Source organism: Doryrhamphus excisus, linkage group LG11, assembly GCF_037039965.1.
Source record: "Doryrhamphus excisus strain RoL-2023G ecotype Guam linkage group LG11, RoL_Dexc_Guam_v1.1, whole genome shotgun sequence".
In the NCBI taxonomy this organism is placed as follows: Eukaryota; Metazoa; Chordata; class Actinopteri; order Syngnathiformes; family Syngnathidae; genus Doryrhamphus; species Doryrhamphus excisus.
The window spans coordinates 20,436,817-20,452,529 of NC_136367.1; the positions used below are offsets into that span (position 1 = coordinate 20,436,817).

The 15,713-nt window shown below is 40.2% G+C and overlaps 1 protein-coding gene across 4 annotated transcripts in view; it reads left to right on the forward strand.

Moving 5' to 3' along the window:
* Positions 1–15,713, forward strand: part of foxp1b (forkhead box P1b) — a 145,060-nt gene that overhangs the window by 51,256 nt on the left and 78,091 nt on the right. For all 4 annotated transcript variants that reach the window (XM_058087447.2, XM_058087454.2, XM_058087397.2 and 1 more), the window contains exon 5: positions 10,464–10,629. In XM_058087447.2, the coding sequence (XP_057943430.2) occupies positions 10,474–10,629 (156 nt within the window). In that variant the 5' untranslated portion in view covers positions 10,464–10,473. The remainder of the gene's footprint in view (positions 1–10,463; positions 10,630–15,713) is intronic.

Sequence of the window (15,713 nt, forward strand, 5' to 3'; positions counted from 1 at the left end):
TATTAATCTAGCAGGTGATGGGGGAAAAAATACTGATGTGTTATTTTATTTATTCAGTACTAACTACTTACTTTTCCAGGTCTGAGGAAGTCGTCTTAAAGCTGTAGCGCTTCATTTGAAACACTCAGCGTTCATCATAGAACCCTCATTGGATAAAACGTGACAGCAAATGTGCCTTTGCTGTGTGTGTGTGTGTGTGTGTGTGTGTGTGTGTGTGTGTAGTCATGACAGTCAAAGCTGTGGTGTTTTCTGTGATCCGGAGGTCTCGCTAAGCCTTTGACGGAGACTCAATTTTCAAAATCATGCATGAAGTGATTTGTATTTTATTGATGAGTTTTTTTTAAGTGGCAAGTGTGGGAAATGGCATCTTTGATCTCCTGGAGTTTGGGAAATGTATTCCGAGTGTGTGGAACTCTCCAGGTGAAACACCCCTATCTCGCTACGGCGCACATTCCCTCGCACGTTCCCCGGAACCGACAGGCCCGTCATTCGGGAAGAATATTCCGCCCCTCTTTCAAAACACATATTTGTTTAGGATGTTTTCACTGAGAGTCGACACGACGATTACAGATGTTCATTAACAAAACCGGGTATTTGTTTTCAACTTCAACCAATTACTTTGATATGCTAATTACACTGTAATTTAATTTGAGTCCTGTAATGATGATGCTGTTATTATGGACATAAATGATGCAGTTAAGCCGAGCCTAATCTCATTTGCATACTGTACATGCCAGTAAATTAAACCCTTTCCTGTGTTGCTTCAGCTTTAATTTTCCACTCCTTTTCACACAGCATCCCTCAGCCCCCGTGCTTAATAGCAGGCCAGCTTGTTTGATGTCGACAGCTGCTTCCCCTCACTAAATCTAGTCACAATATGTAGTACATAAAGCCTCTCATTATAACTCTAAGTGCTCTTTTAAGAAGTTCGCATTAATAAGCCGCCAAGCTATTTATACTTTGTAGTGGCGGAAAAACATGCCTTGTCGTTACCAGGCTTTCATCTACAGCTAATAAAAAACAAACTTCGGGTGTATTAATAATGCGAAAAAGCTCTTAATCGTTTTGTATGATTTATTTGACTGGAGTTTGACCCGCCATTTTGTCAGAATTGTCATATTAATATTATGTCATTTATTTACGAATAATAACCCGAACAATAATTGTATGGTCATATCACCTTGTACTTCGGTACAGGACAAAAAAAAAAAAAAACTTTTTTTCCGGGTACTCCGGTTTCCTCCCACATTCCAAAAACATGCTAGGTTAATTGCCGACTGCAAATTGTCCATAGGTATGAATGTGAGTGTGAATGGTTGTTTGTCTATATGTGCCCTGTGATTGGCTAGCAACCGGTCCGGGGTGTACCCCGCCTCCCGCCCGAGGGCAGGTGGAATGGGCTCCAGCACCATCCGCGACCCTTGTGAGGAAAAAGCGGTAGAAAATGAATGAATGAAAAACCTTAAACTATATTAGGAAAGCAGGAAGTGAACAAATGTAACAGTTAGTGATTGTAAAAGTACCAGATGGAGGGGTAGGATTTAATAAGCTTTGCTTCTTCCTACTCCTTTTGGACATGTGGAACTGTGAATTGATTATGTGATGCATTCAATTGTAATCTGATGCCTGTTCAAATGAAATAAAACCATTACCGTAATTGATTGAATCCGCTTGGAAAAAGTCATGTACTACGTCCTACTTTAAAAAAACAAAATATGATCCTCAACACATTTGACCGGGATCATACAGACTCCTGTCCGTCAGAGGATTCATGAAGGAGGGGGGGTGGGTTAAGGACTTTAAACACTGGGAACACCATCGCCCTACACCGTTTTTGTACCATAAGGAGTATTATTTTTCCGCCGGACAATCTTCCCTGTTAGCCTCTAATTGGCTACATAAATCCGGTCCATTGGGGGTGAGAAATGTTTCGGTGTCACACCGCGTAATCTTCACCCTTATTTACCAATTCATTAAGATTCATTGATGCAGGCTCGGTGAGAGGAAATGACAACATAAATCAGGCCTCCAACATAATGACCCTAATCAGTTGGGAATTGCAGAAAATGTCATGATTAACTACGTCTGTGTATTAGCGCCACTGCATCGTGTCATTTTGTTGCTTTATGAGTGGAACATATCCCCCCCTGACAAGGGCTGGGTTTAAAAAACATAAAATAAGAAAGAAGAAGAGGCTGTTAAAGTCCCATACCATATAAAATGCAAAAATCCATGTCAAGTCCTTGACTCGTTTTCTTTGACCTGACTTTGCGGTATCGTTGTCCGTTCACTGGGACGCTTTCAAAAATAACAGCTTGCTTCATCGGCCGATGCGTTGTTAAAGAAAATTGTCGATTTTTGAAGCCAGAGGAGGCGGTATATGTAAAAACCGCCGTCTTACCAGCGGTTTGATGCCCAGTACAAAGCCGGTATTTTGTTACCGATGCTTAACTACCCTGACTGTTAACCAGGCACTCCACACCACCAAAGACAAAATGTTGCATCTGTTTGCGTACAACATGGCGCCACGTTATTAATACTGCAAGAGTCCGACTATGTTCTCATGTATTTTTATCACAAAAAAGCCAATTGGCTCGCTACTCCAGGAAACGTAAGTCACGTCAGTCGTCCATCTATGATGTCATCAGCAGCTGACTGTAGTTTTTTGCTAACTGACACAGTTCCCGATTTTGTGGCACAGATTTTTTTTCCCTGAGAACAAGACCAGTTATTCAATATAATATTAATCAACCATGCTTAATAACCAGTATTCCTTCAGTTCGCCCCTAAAATATTGGTGCACGCCTCCCTGGTAGGGTGATACGAGGTGTCGGGTAAGAATCGGTGGAGCAAAAATAGCTTAAAATTTTTTTGGAATGAAATCATCCAATTAATATATCTTCTGTATTTGGGAAAACAGGACATTTGGTCACCCAATAATAAGCATAAAATGCGTTCAGGTCAACAAGAGCCAGGACCCGTCCCAATGGCAGTAGCTTCTCCCTGACTACGACAATACCCCAAGGACGAACTGGAGAAAAAGAACGGAGAACCACTGCTGCTTTAGTGTGATCGGTTCTGTTGTGCCACAGATCCGAGTTACTAAAATAGCCTAGCTTCAGAAAAAAACGATTAGGTTACTTGTCAGCTCACACAGAGGACATGTACCCCCAAAAGACATCAGTTCTAATAATATTGTCCCTTCTTTACATGGGGACACAATATTAATTAGACAAGTTCGTTAAGGCTAACCTTGGTTTTCCCAGGAAAATGCATCTGACATATTTTGTCTCCTCAAGTTGGCATTGGCGTAGCCATGGGAGCGTCGCTTCCACAAATTCCCGTAAAGATGATTAAAACTCCGTGACACACTTTAAGTAATGTTCAAACAATCGGTGGCTTTGCTGATCCCAAAGGATGGAGATGGACCGAGGATGTTTTTCTTTGGTAATGGGTGCTCCCCCGGTCTAATTGCTTCAATGAGATGGAGGGAATCGCTCTGAACTTTCCTTTGCATCGGGCGTGTGGTCAGAAAGCGAACCCCCCGCCCCCCCCACCGCTCTCATGATGTATGTCGTTTTGCTGCAGTGTTAATGGGCACGAGCCACATACGAGTGGAGATGAGCAAAGTCAAATGAAGGAGAGTTGCTGAGAAATTGTGTGGGGAACAACTCCTAAAAGAGGCGCAAAATCCCAGAATTACTATTCCATTCGTGTACAACCAGATTTAAACTCATTAGGCTTTTCTATTTACTTACTCTCGATTCGCCCTAGTTGGACTAAAAATACCGTGGCCTGCCTTACTTTGCTACAGTCTGTCATTGTCTTGGCACAGGAGGCCCTGATGCTGAGTTGTTGTGCGAAGGACAAAGTCCACAGAAGTAAGGCACCATTAGAGTATGAATTTTATTATATATTCTTTTTATTTGTCTGAGCTTGCATCGTTATCATCATTCATTCATTTTCTACCGCTTATCCTCACCAGGGTCGCGGGGGTGCTGGAGCCTATCCCAGCTGTCTTCGGGCGAGAGGCGGGGTACACCCTGTAATAAACAAGAATGTCAATCACAATGAGAAACAACAAGTCAATTGTTATTATTGATTTATTCATGTTTTTATTCATATTTTCACTGTTAAAGCATATAAAACCTGTTTACGACCTTTTAGCATTATTAGAGCCTTCAAGCCATAAAATAACACCCCTATAGTCACCTTTACAATCAAACTACCCAATTAACTCGACAGAAGTCGAAATAATAAGCCATTTAAGACATGAAAAGGACCAGCGCTCAGGCGGACAGGAAGTGATGTCGACGGTGCAGCGTTGAGTTATCACTTGGCGCATGTTACAACCGTAACAGGAGCCCATATTTGTATTGGAGATTTGTTTTTATTCATTCATTATTTTCTACCGCTTATCCTCATGAGGGTCGCGAGGATGCTGGAGCCTATCCCAGCTGTTTTCGTGTCCACCCTGGACTGGTCGCCAGCCAATCACAGGGCACATTTAGACAAACAACCATTCACACTCACATTCATACCTATGGACAATTTGGAGTCGGTAATTAACCTAGCATGTTTTTGGAATGTGGGAGGAAAAAGGAGAAAACCAATGCATGCACGGGGAGGTCTGCGCGCTAACCACTCGACCACCGTGCAGCCCATTATCATCATTATAATAATAATAATAATAATTGATTGATTTCATATAGTGCCTTTTTTAAGGTACACAAACTCCTTCACATAGAAATGAAGCCATTATTCATTCTGTCCTCAGTCACATACCGGTGGTGGTATTCTACATCCGTAGTCACAGCTGCCAATTTGTGCCTACGCCCTTTCCGGCCATCGTCCATTTTCCACAATTGAACAATATAGAACATAACCACAAATATACAGCGACCCAGTAGTCAATTCCCTTCTGGACTGTGTTCAATGAGGTGATGTTGTGGCGAGCATCACACGGTGGAGTCCATCGGCGTATTGCATTTCCGTGAACCCAGTTACTGAATAATTAAACAAAGTAAATGTTTAACACGTTTTTTGCACGTTCCAGCTGTGGTGCTGTGAGGAGCCGCTGTTTACCGGTCTCTGTCAGTGTTATTTTGCTTAGACAACGTTGTCTTTACATCGGAGTCCACTTTGTTGGCGGTCCACGCCGCCGTAACCCTGTTTTACCACATTCATGGTGCCTTGCTAAACAGCTGCGAAACATTCCACAAGAATAACATTTTGTATACGTGGACTGCTGTCGAGTTGTTTATTTTAGCCAGAGCTGTATTTGCATCAACATCGATTCCCCCCCCCCCCTCCCGTCCTCAAACCTGTTTACACTACGGCTACCCCTGAAGTCACCGAGGATATTGGCTGATCATCGCGCCTGGTTAATATTAAATGGTGCTTGCAAGGAGATGTGTTTGTTCCTAAACACCAAACCTGCTCCTCCTGTTTACCGTAACCATGGCAGCAATCACTTATTAAACAAAGCAATACTTTGGAAGCCTGAGTGGTCCCCTTGTGCCCCTCCTGCATGTGCTGTGTAGAAATGGAGCATTTATTGTTGTGTTTTTTCTTACCGCACAATAGTCCGAGTAGTTTAAGACATGTTTAGTCACCTTTGGCAGAACATCTTCCCTACGAAGTCTTTATCTCAGGAGTGAACAGCCAATCAATCAAAGGGATTTTTCAACAAATTATTCATAGAAGGAATGCAACGCTGGGGTTGTTGGTAATAATAATGGTTTTATTTCATTTAAAACATGCATCAGATTACAATTGAGTGCATCCCATAATCAGTTCCCAGTTCCACATGTCCGAAAGGAGTAGGAAGAAGCAAAGCTTATTAAATCCTACCCCTCCATCTGGTACTTTTACAATCACTAACTGTTACATTTGTTCACTTCCTGCTTTCCATAATACAGTTTAAGGTTTTTTTTCAATAATGTACCTCTTATCGAAGTAGGAGGTGATATGAGCATCCAATGCCATAATGGGTACCATAGTAAGTGTCAATATAGTGATATATATAGCACATCATGACTGGTTCAAGATGGTCCAAGTACATCTAGTATGTTCTATGTAGGCGGCATTATGAATTATCCTTACTGGCCTTTTTTGCAGTACATTTAGCGAGTGAAGATTGCTTTTATAGTTACTACCCCATATTTCCACACAATAAGTAAGATATGGTAGAACCAGACAGCAATAATTATTGGTCATTTATGAAATGGTAGAATCCAAGTTTCATTATTGAAGGAGTGAGTTGACCATCGGGTGATCTTGTGGGGTAAAAACATCGAAATGAAAAACCTTGAGAAACATCCTGTTGTTCCACCTTTCAGCCCAGGCTGTTGTGTTGTCTAGACTAGCAACCAAGCTGAACCTAAACAGCTCTAACGTGAATGACTCCTCTTTTGTGTCCCCTTATCTCGCTCAAGAATTGTTGTGCTCTTGTTGTGCGTGCCTGTGTAAACAGGGATTGTGTGAGAACCGGCTGAATTGAAGCAGATGGCTGCTGGGGCTCGACCGTCATGAGCATTAAGGAAAAACACAACAACGCGGAGGGTCAAAGCGCAGCTGTGAGGCCAACCCTACTTTGACTTGACTGCCAACTTGGTTGAGCGTTACGGATCCAAACAACCACGACCAGGAATCGGTTGCTAGAAAGTAGCGTGGGGGGGCAGCATCGAACAAAAATTTATCTTAACATGAACGTGACTCTTGTTTTTGACTCTTGACAGACGTGGAAAAACAAACATTAGCTTTTAACTTTTGCAGAAGTTAACCGCGCCAGGCCTAAAAAATATACATATACTGTATTTTCCAGACTATAAGTCACACTTTTTTTCATAGGTTGGCTGTTCCTGCGACTTATACTCCAGAGCGACTTATAACTGAAAAAACTGTTTATGTTACATAAACACTGGACACCTTTTCTGTTCATGTTTATTTTTCATCTAGCTGAATAACCATTGTGTTACACCTATTCTTTTATTGTTAGAACTTGCCTTTTAATAATTTTTAATGCTAATAATTTTAATTGACGTAATGCTTGTTTTGGTCAAGTAGTTTTTTATCCGCAAAAAAATGCGACTTATACTCCAGTGCGACTTATGTATTTTTTTTTTCTACCTAATTAGGCATTTTTGGCCTTGTGTGACTTATAGTCCAGTAAATATATATAATAAAAAAAATAAAAAAAAAATATATACGTATATATATAATATTAAAGATGTGAATAAAATATAATAATAATAGAATATATATCTATATAATATATTATAATATATAATAAACACATTTTGTTGTTATAGAATTTTTATTATATATATATATATGGTGTGTATATATATATATATATATATAAGGTGTATATATATAATATGTATATATATATAACGTATATATAATAAAAAAAATCCATAAAAGATACAGTGTGACTGAATTATCAGCACATAATGTCATAACATGGACATGGGCTAGGATGAAATAAGATCCAATTATTCCTACTTTTTCCCAGATATGGTGAATTGTGCATATATAACGCTACGTTCCTTTACGTCAATTGCTAAGCATGTCTGTAACAAATGTAAATACATTGCTAAGAAAAGGCAAGGCCGCCTGACGGTATTGTTATCAGTGCAACTCTCTAATAAGGCTCTCATATCTGCCTGATATTTATGATGGATAATGCACATTCCCCATGTTCTTTCTCCCCCCCCCTTTTTTTTTTCTCCTGAGATTGCAATTTTGAATTATTCTGTGATAAAATTAATGAGAGAGTAGATTTATGGGTTTCATTTGTTTGTCAATTGAAACATTAATTGGGTGTTAATGTTAGCTAGCCCTTTATCACGGCTGGGTCCAAGTAGGAATGCGTATGCATCCATCGGAGCCTTTATGTCCTTTATTGTGGGTGACTAGTTTTGCATACATTAAAAATGCCCGATGGCTGGCTCTCTTGATTACAGTGGGAGATGATATACGTACATTGGGAAACGTGCAGATGCAACATTTTGCAGGGAATGATTGTGGATGAGGGAAAATCTTCCCAATTATGCATCTTTGGGGAAGAAAGAACATCTCCTCTATAAGGTAAAAAATAAAAATAATTATTAGTCAGCACATGGTTCATCTCATATTGCATGTGGTTTTACCTGATTATACCGTGTATAATATACATAATATATATTATACTGTCTCAGGGGAAGCGCTTGTAAGCAGTGGCCTGTAGATGGAGTTGTTTTTGGAAGCGTCTCATCCCGCATGTTGTTCCTTTTGCTCAGAAAATCCCATTACGGAGGCAGGCGGTATCAGACTGGAGGAGGGGAGCTGGGTCAACATCTGTTAAGAGGGAACGGGGGGGTCTGTTTTAGTCCCAGCCCAGAAACCGGGGGCCTGTAGGCTGGGCATGGGCTGCACAGACGGCCCCCTAAGCGTGGGGGCGGTGTGACACACCACTGAACCGTAGAACCAGCACGGGCCAACGTGTCAGATGACGCTCCCGGCTTGGGGGGGCTTGAAGGGATTCTGCAGGATGGTTGATGTCGGCATACTGTACTTGACGGATGTTTTACAGCAACCGATGGAGATGCCGAGCCGAGACACTTACTCCGACTGTGACCTAAAAAGCTCTGTTTATTTTTTAATAATGCAACGTCCAGATTATTATCTCACCTATCATTGTCAAATATTCTCTGTGACAAGTTGTCAACCTCAATTTCCTGTCTGTCAGCGTGAGTGGGTGTCCCCGTGGTGGGGAGATGCTGTATGTCTGCATCTTGTTTAGATCCGCATCTCCAGAGACGCTCCACCCAAGCCACTGAGTACATATTAACATCCATTGGCCCCCCCCATTACACGCCTTGAATGCAACCTCATAAATCTGTATTTAGTTCCATTTTTCCTTGACTTCATGATGAGGCCTTGTGTTTTAAAGGCATTTATTCTGCTTCATATAAATAATTAATCAGGCAAGTTAATTTGCTTCTGCCCGACTTGGTCAGCTTCATTAACCCCAAATTGGGAGGTGCTGGGAGTTGCACCAGTAAGGCTTGCGACCAACGCACAATAGCTGTAAATCATTCTACTGATTTGAAAAATAGACTTAAAATACACTGAAATGTCAGCTGCATTCATCGCTTAGGGAATAATCGGAATAATCTGTGTCATTCCGTATCCCGACCGGAACATTAGACATGAAATGTTGGCAAATAGCTCTATTGATGCTTTATTTGCTTATTTATTTCCAGCACATGTCATGCATTATACAAAAATAAAATAAGGCTGTAATACGAATAAAAATTTAAATCAAATTAATCAGTTTTCAAATTAATTAATCAAGATTAATCACTATTTGCAACTGTCTTAAAATGCCAGTTTTTCATACTTAATTCATAACTGAAAGACAAACGACAGGACATAATTACGGCTGTCAAAATGAACTAATGAATGTAGATTAATCCATCATCATTATTAATCTGATTAAAATGTTGAACGCAATTAACTCATCTCCAGCGCAGAATGAGTCTAACGTGTCTGTCGCTGCATTTTTTTTTTTTGCATAATTTAATTCAAACACAACACATTGTACAAATAAGGGCAACCATGCCAATTATTTAAAAAAACAGTTTTATGAATTTTTTTTAAAAATAAAAAATCAGTCAATCCTCAACATCTTTTATAGAAAGAGGAGGAGGGGAGGAAAAAAAATCTAGCAAATAATTTCAGGTAATTTCAACTCACAACTAAGTTTCCCCAACTTAAAAGATCAAGTTCACGTTTTTGGGAACTTTCTTTATTAGGTGAAATAAACAAATATTTTTGTTGTATCAACAATAGAAATCAAATAATCTCAACTCAATTCCGTCAAACTAATTAGCGCAAGTAAATTCAACTCACAATTAGATTAAAATGAATTGAAATAACCCGAATTTGACTCCAGTCCCACCCTGACTTCCATCGGCTGCTACACACGGAGCTCCTTTGGCAGGCCTTCCATTGTCGCCCTGGTTCCCATTAAAAGGCCATTGAGCAGCGGTTCTTGTGGGAGCCCTGCAAGTAAATATATCAATTTCCATAGAAAGTGTTTTGTTTTGGAGGGCCGGTGTTTTCCTGGGCCCTCTGCATTAGCTCAACTCAGGTCGGGTTCCTCTCCGATGCATGGTGCACCCCAGAGCACCCGTATTTATACTCCATAATGTACAACTCAAACAAAACCTGGTTTTGACTCCACATTCTCATACCACAAGAACCAACAATGCAGGCAAAGCAAAGGAGACCTGTAATAAAAAGTGAAATTGTAAGGAAAAGGATGTGACAGATGTTTATATTTTGTCCCGGACTTGTAACACAACCTGATTGCTGTGTTTTAACAGCTGTTTGACCTTGTCTCTCTCTCTCCCCCTCTCTCGCTCGCTCGCCCCACTCTCTCGCCCTCCCCGCCCCTGTTTTCTCCCTGCAAGTTTTTAAGTCATGATGCAAGAATCCGGGACTGAGACAACAAGCAATGGACCACTTGATGAAAATGGAGGCATGAGTGTGGACAACGCTTCCAGGGAGGGGCAGCGCAAGAGTGGCACGCCATCGGCGGACGCCATCGCTGATCTTGTGCATGTCCGGCAGCACCAGGTAGAGCACTCCCCGCTTTCACACCTGTCTTCACGTTATTAAGGCTTGTCATCAGCAGGGCCCGCACCCCGTCTTTAAGTGCCACTTAATATTTCATTCATGCTCCAAGTACATCTAGTATATAAACACATTAGTGTTATTATTTATGTATATTGAGGCACTTTTTGAATATTTAAATAAGGGAAAGTGCTCTCTCTGTGTGATTGTGTTTTGTTGCCGATGTGTTTACCGCACCGGCGGCGTCTGAATCCCAGTGAAATATTTATTGTGATGTTCAGACATCTTTTAAGTGTGTAGGTGCAACAAGATTTTGTTGACAGTTTGCGAGAAAGATTACATTCCACGGGATGACAGTGTTTTTTTTTTTTTTGGGTGGTTGTAAACAAACGTCAGACTCCAGGGAAATGCCACGCTCGGGCGTGTTAGCCAATGAGGTGCAGAGTTGCGCATGAGTGTGCTTGTCATGCATTTCATCCCGTCTCCGTTTGGAGGCAGCAGGACAGGCTCTTTCTGTCGGTGTCAGTGTTACGTGTGGCACACCACGGCGTGTTTAAGGCGGCGACGTTGAAAAGATCAGCGTGTCTTCTGCTATCTCGGTTTTGCCGACAGGGCGACTCGGGCTGTTGTCAGGAGCTGTTTGGCGATGATGTGCAGCTGACTGTTGTCACAGCGCATCAACGGCTTTGGCTCAGGGAGAGCAACAATACTCGTTAAGATGGAGAACCGATGATTGTAACATCATTGCGATCATTACCGAGCTTTTTTGGAGCTGACAAAGTGAAAGTGGGTTTCACTTCCTCTTTCAAAAGTCACATACGTGTAGACATGTTTTATTCCAGGTTGTCGGTGTTGCCGCTTCAAGTAATTGAATTAGTAATCAAATTACTCAATAAATGTCCGAACCTGGGGAGACAGAGCCTTCTCCGTCGGTGCCCCCACCCTCTGGAACTCTTTGCCCCATTCACTCTGTACTTGCCCCGACCTGTTTATACCGGACCGCTGTGCCCCGCCCTGCTTTTAGCCTTGTTTTTAGCTCTGAATGAATGTATGGATATTATATTTTAATGCATCGTTTACTTTATTTATTTTTTCTTCACTGTGAAGCGTCTTTGAGTACTTTGAAAAGTGCTGTACAAATAAAATTTATTATTATTATTATTATTAATAATAATGATTTACTATTGTTATTATTGTTAATAATAATAATAAAATAATAATTATTATTATAAATCATTTTTATTATTATTAATAATAATACATACATACATTTTATTGTATTATTATTATTAATAACATTTTATTTGTACACATAAAATTATTTATTATTATTAATAATAAATTTTATGTGTACAAATAAAATGTATTATTATTATTATTAATAATAATAATACATTCATTCATTTTCTACCGCTTTTTCTTCACGAGGGTCGCGAGGGGTGCTGGAGCCTATCCCAGCTGTCTTCAGCCTGGACTGGTCGCCAGCCAATCACAGAGCACATATAGACAAACAACCATTCACAATAATAATAATGATAAAAATAATAATACATTTTATTTGTATAGCACTTTTCAGATGTATTATATTATAATGTAATTACAATAAAGTTACTCAGAGATCGCTGCATAAGATTTCCTCCTCTCCCGCCCACGTCGCTAAGCATCATGGGGAATGTAGTTTTCTCTAGCCATAAATTGGCTGCATTATTCACAATATTCATTCACTCAAAATTACGGTACACTACAAATTACTTATTGTTTAAATCAACTGTTGCCTTTTAGTAGTAGTACTTGCACTTCAGTCTTGAAAATGGCCGTTCCAAGTCGCCAGACTGCCCTGGCTCGCCATCATCGACTTCTCTAGTGTGCCTTGGAGGCGGGACTTTTTCGAACAAAAGGATCTTTTAAATGCACGGTTGCATTTGAAACATTGGTTAACTTAAAAGAGCCGTTCAAAAGATTTGACTCATTCGTGCACGTCACAAATTGGTTAGAAATGGTATTCCACGGTATTCCCTCGCCACTTTGTCGTCGGTCTGGAAGAGCCTTGGAAAGCGGAAGATGACGGACGAATGAACGTTGGTTCCTTCTCCTTGGACAGTTTGGTGTTGCTCGTGGGTTCGTGTTTGTTCTTGAGTGTATTACATCATTTTCAGCCAGTGATCCGTTCCCGTTTGGTCAGGGGCCTTGGTGTTGGGTCTTTGGGCCTCTTGAGAACCGCTCTTTCTCCCCATTGGCTGGACAGTACATCTCAACCCAGGCCACACCTCCCATCCATCTTTTTTCCATCTCAACATGAGCATGTCGAGAATCAGAAACGCGTAGCCATCCTGAATTTATTACTGCGGCAGTCACAGAAAACCGTGGATAAAATTTCACCAACTTCAGGCCGCAGTTGAGTAAACAGTTGTTCTGAAACCTAATTCCTGTTGATTTTTTCCCCCCCTTCATGCTACACCAGAGGAAATTTAGATTCCCGGCGCAAATACAGCAGGGGTGCAACATTGATGAATGTGTTTTGTTCTTAACCAGCTCAGTAATACTCAGGGTTCCCACAATGGCGTCATTTTAGCCATTTTCATTGAAATTGTGTTGGAGTTGTCATTCAGTCATCTCCCTCTGTCTGCTTTAAATCTCTTAGACTTGAGTACAGATGTCTTAAAGCCCCCCCAACCCCCTTACTGTGTGTAGGCACAACAAACCTGGCATTGGCATATCATTTATTCTTAATTAGGGAATATAACAATGAAAGACAGTCCTCATTAATAAAGACGGGAGAAGAAAAACTCTAATCTGTTTGATCATCTTGATTTTGACAGGGGAATTCATCTTGTCGACTTGTCACGGTGTGGGGGGGGGGACCATAAGCTTAACTCAAGCATGTCTATTAAAGATTCAAATACAGTTTGATAAGAATCCAAAGATCTTTCTGTCGAGGAAAGAGTGTAAAATAATTTACTTTTGACTTCACGAATGCTTCAACATTAGGGCGTGCTCCCCGCCAAATCTGAGTGTGTTTGTTTTGCAGAAGCTGTGGTTTAACTACACCCTCATGAGGAAGTAAAAGCCAGTCTAAACAATTGTACAAAAAGGCATTGTTAATGCAACAACCTGTTTTGGAATTATTCGATTCTGCAGCTGCGCTTTGTCTAACGAGAAGGCCTGTCTTCAGATACTTAAATGGGGGAATATTCCAACAGTCGTGTAACCTGAGAGTTGGCACGTTGCTTGCTGTTTAAATCTCTATTAATGTCGTCAAAAAATAAATCACATCATACAATTTAGCACCTATTTATTGCTCTCTGGTTCTACCATATCTTGCTTATTGTGTGGAAATATGGGGTAATAACTATAAAAGCAATCTTCACTCGCTAAATGTACTGCAAAAAAGGTCAGTAAGGATAATTCATAATGCCGCCTACAGAGAACATACTAACTCCTTATTTCTAAAATCACAAATACTAATCTCCAAGGTGCATTATTAAAAAAAAACAAAAAAAAACCTTAAACTGTATTATGGAAAGCAGGAAGTGAACAAATGTAACAGTTACTGAGTGTAAGAATTTAAATTTAAATGAAAAAAATAATTAAAAAAACTTAAATTATATTAGGAAAGCAGGAAGTGAACAAATGTAACAGTTACTGATTGTAAAAATTAAAATTAATAAAAAAAATTACTGATATTAGGAAAGCAGGAAGTGAACAAATGTAACAGTTACTGATTGTAAAAATAAAAATTAATTAAAAAAAATTAATTATATTAGGAAAGCAGGAAGTGAACAAATGTAACAGTTAGTGAGTAAAAGTACCAGATGGAGGGGTAGGATTTAATAAGCTTTGCTTCTTCCTACTCCTTTTGGACATGTGGAACTGGGAACTGATTATGTGATGCATTCAATTGTAATCTGATGCATGTTCAAATGAAATCAAACCATTACCATTACAATTTAAAAATAAATAAATGCATAATTGCATCTTATCGCATTCGTGCACAGTGTTGCGTGTAGAGACAACAGAGAATGACACGCATTACGGGGCCTGCAGAAAGAGCTGAGCGGGCACAGGTTTCCTGTTTGCATAATGCAAGTCATAAATGATCCCCTGCGGAGGTGTGAGAAGGTGGAAATGCACTTCTCAGCCATCATCGGCGACCACCATCCCGTCGAGCTTTGGAGGGCTCGGCTGCATCTGCTAATCGTCTGACCGATGCACACATTTGCATACTTAGACCCGATGGCTTCGTAAAACTTTGTCCTCGGTCTCGATGTGCGTCTTGAGAGCCGCCCAGGTATCTCCATGTGTTGGGATCATATTGTCAGACCAGACCCGGCACAGTCTCCAGATTATTGGAAAATCTGTGAAGAGGATAACATCAGTGTTATGCCACTGCATATTGCCTTAAATTGCTTTATTGGTAAAATGATATGGCTCGTCCAATTTGAATAATTTTATGGAATCCCTCTCAGAACAGTTTAATTATGTTATCACACAACTGGCAACATCTGTCTTTATACCGCAGCACATGACAGTTTTATTACAAGCAAAATTTCTCTGCTGGTTCTGGCAATCGATGTGCGATTCGTGATTATTAATCACAGATGAATGAAAATAGATGCGACTGCGATGCTTTGCTGAAAATAGAATAATTATTTGGCTATAAACACTGCTTTTATTAACATGGAACTCCAACATTGTAACACCATAAAGGTTGGACCGAAAGCCAAACTTTGTGTTTTAGGAAATTTCTAAAACAGACATCGGCATATACAGTTATGTAAAAAGGTGTTATACAACAAATATAATAAGACACATGTCCGTTCAGTTTTTATTTTCTGTACCAGCATGAGTTTAAAATGAAAAAAAAAAGCAGTTCAAGGTTTTCCCGTAATTAACTACGTCTGAGAAACGCATTAATTGGTGCCTGTCAAGGCACTGCAATGACGTCAGCTTCCCTCCAGGCTTCTCTGGCTCCATCTGCTGGACAGAGGCATTATTGCAATGTCATCCATCATTTATTTATGAAATGGTTGGCTTAGACGACATGCATTATGGATTTCCTCATATTGGTACGTAAGTGTATTAGGTAT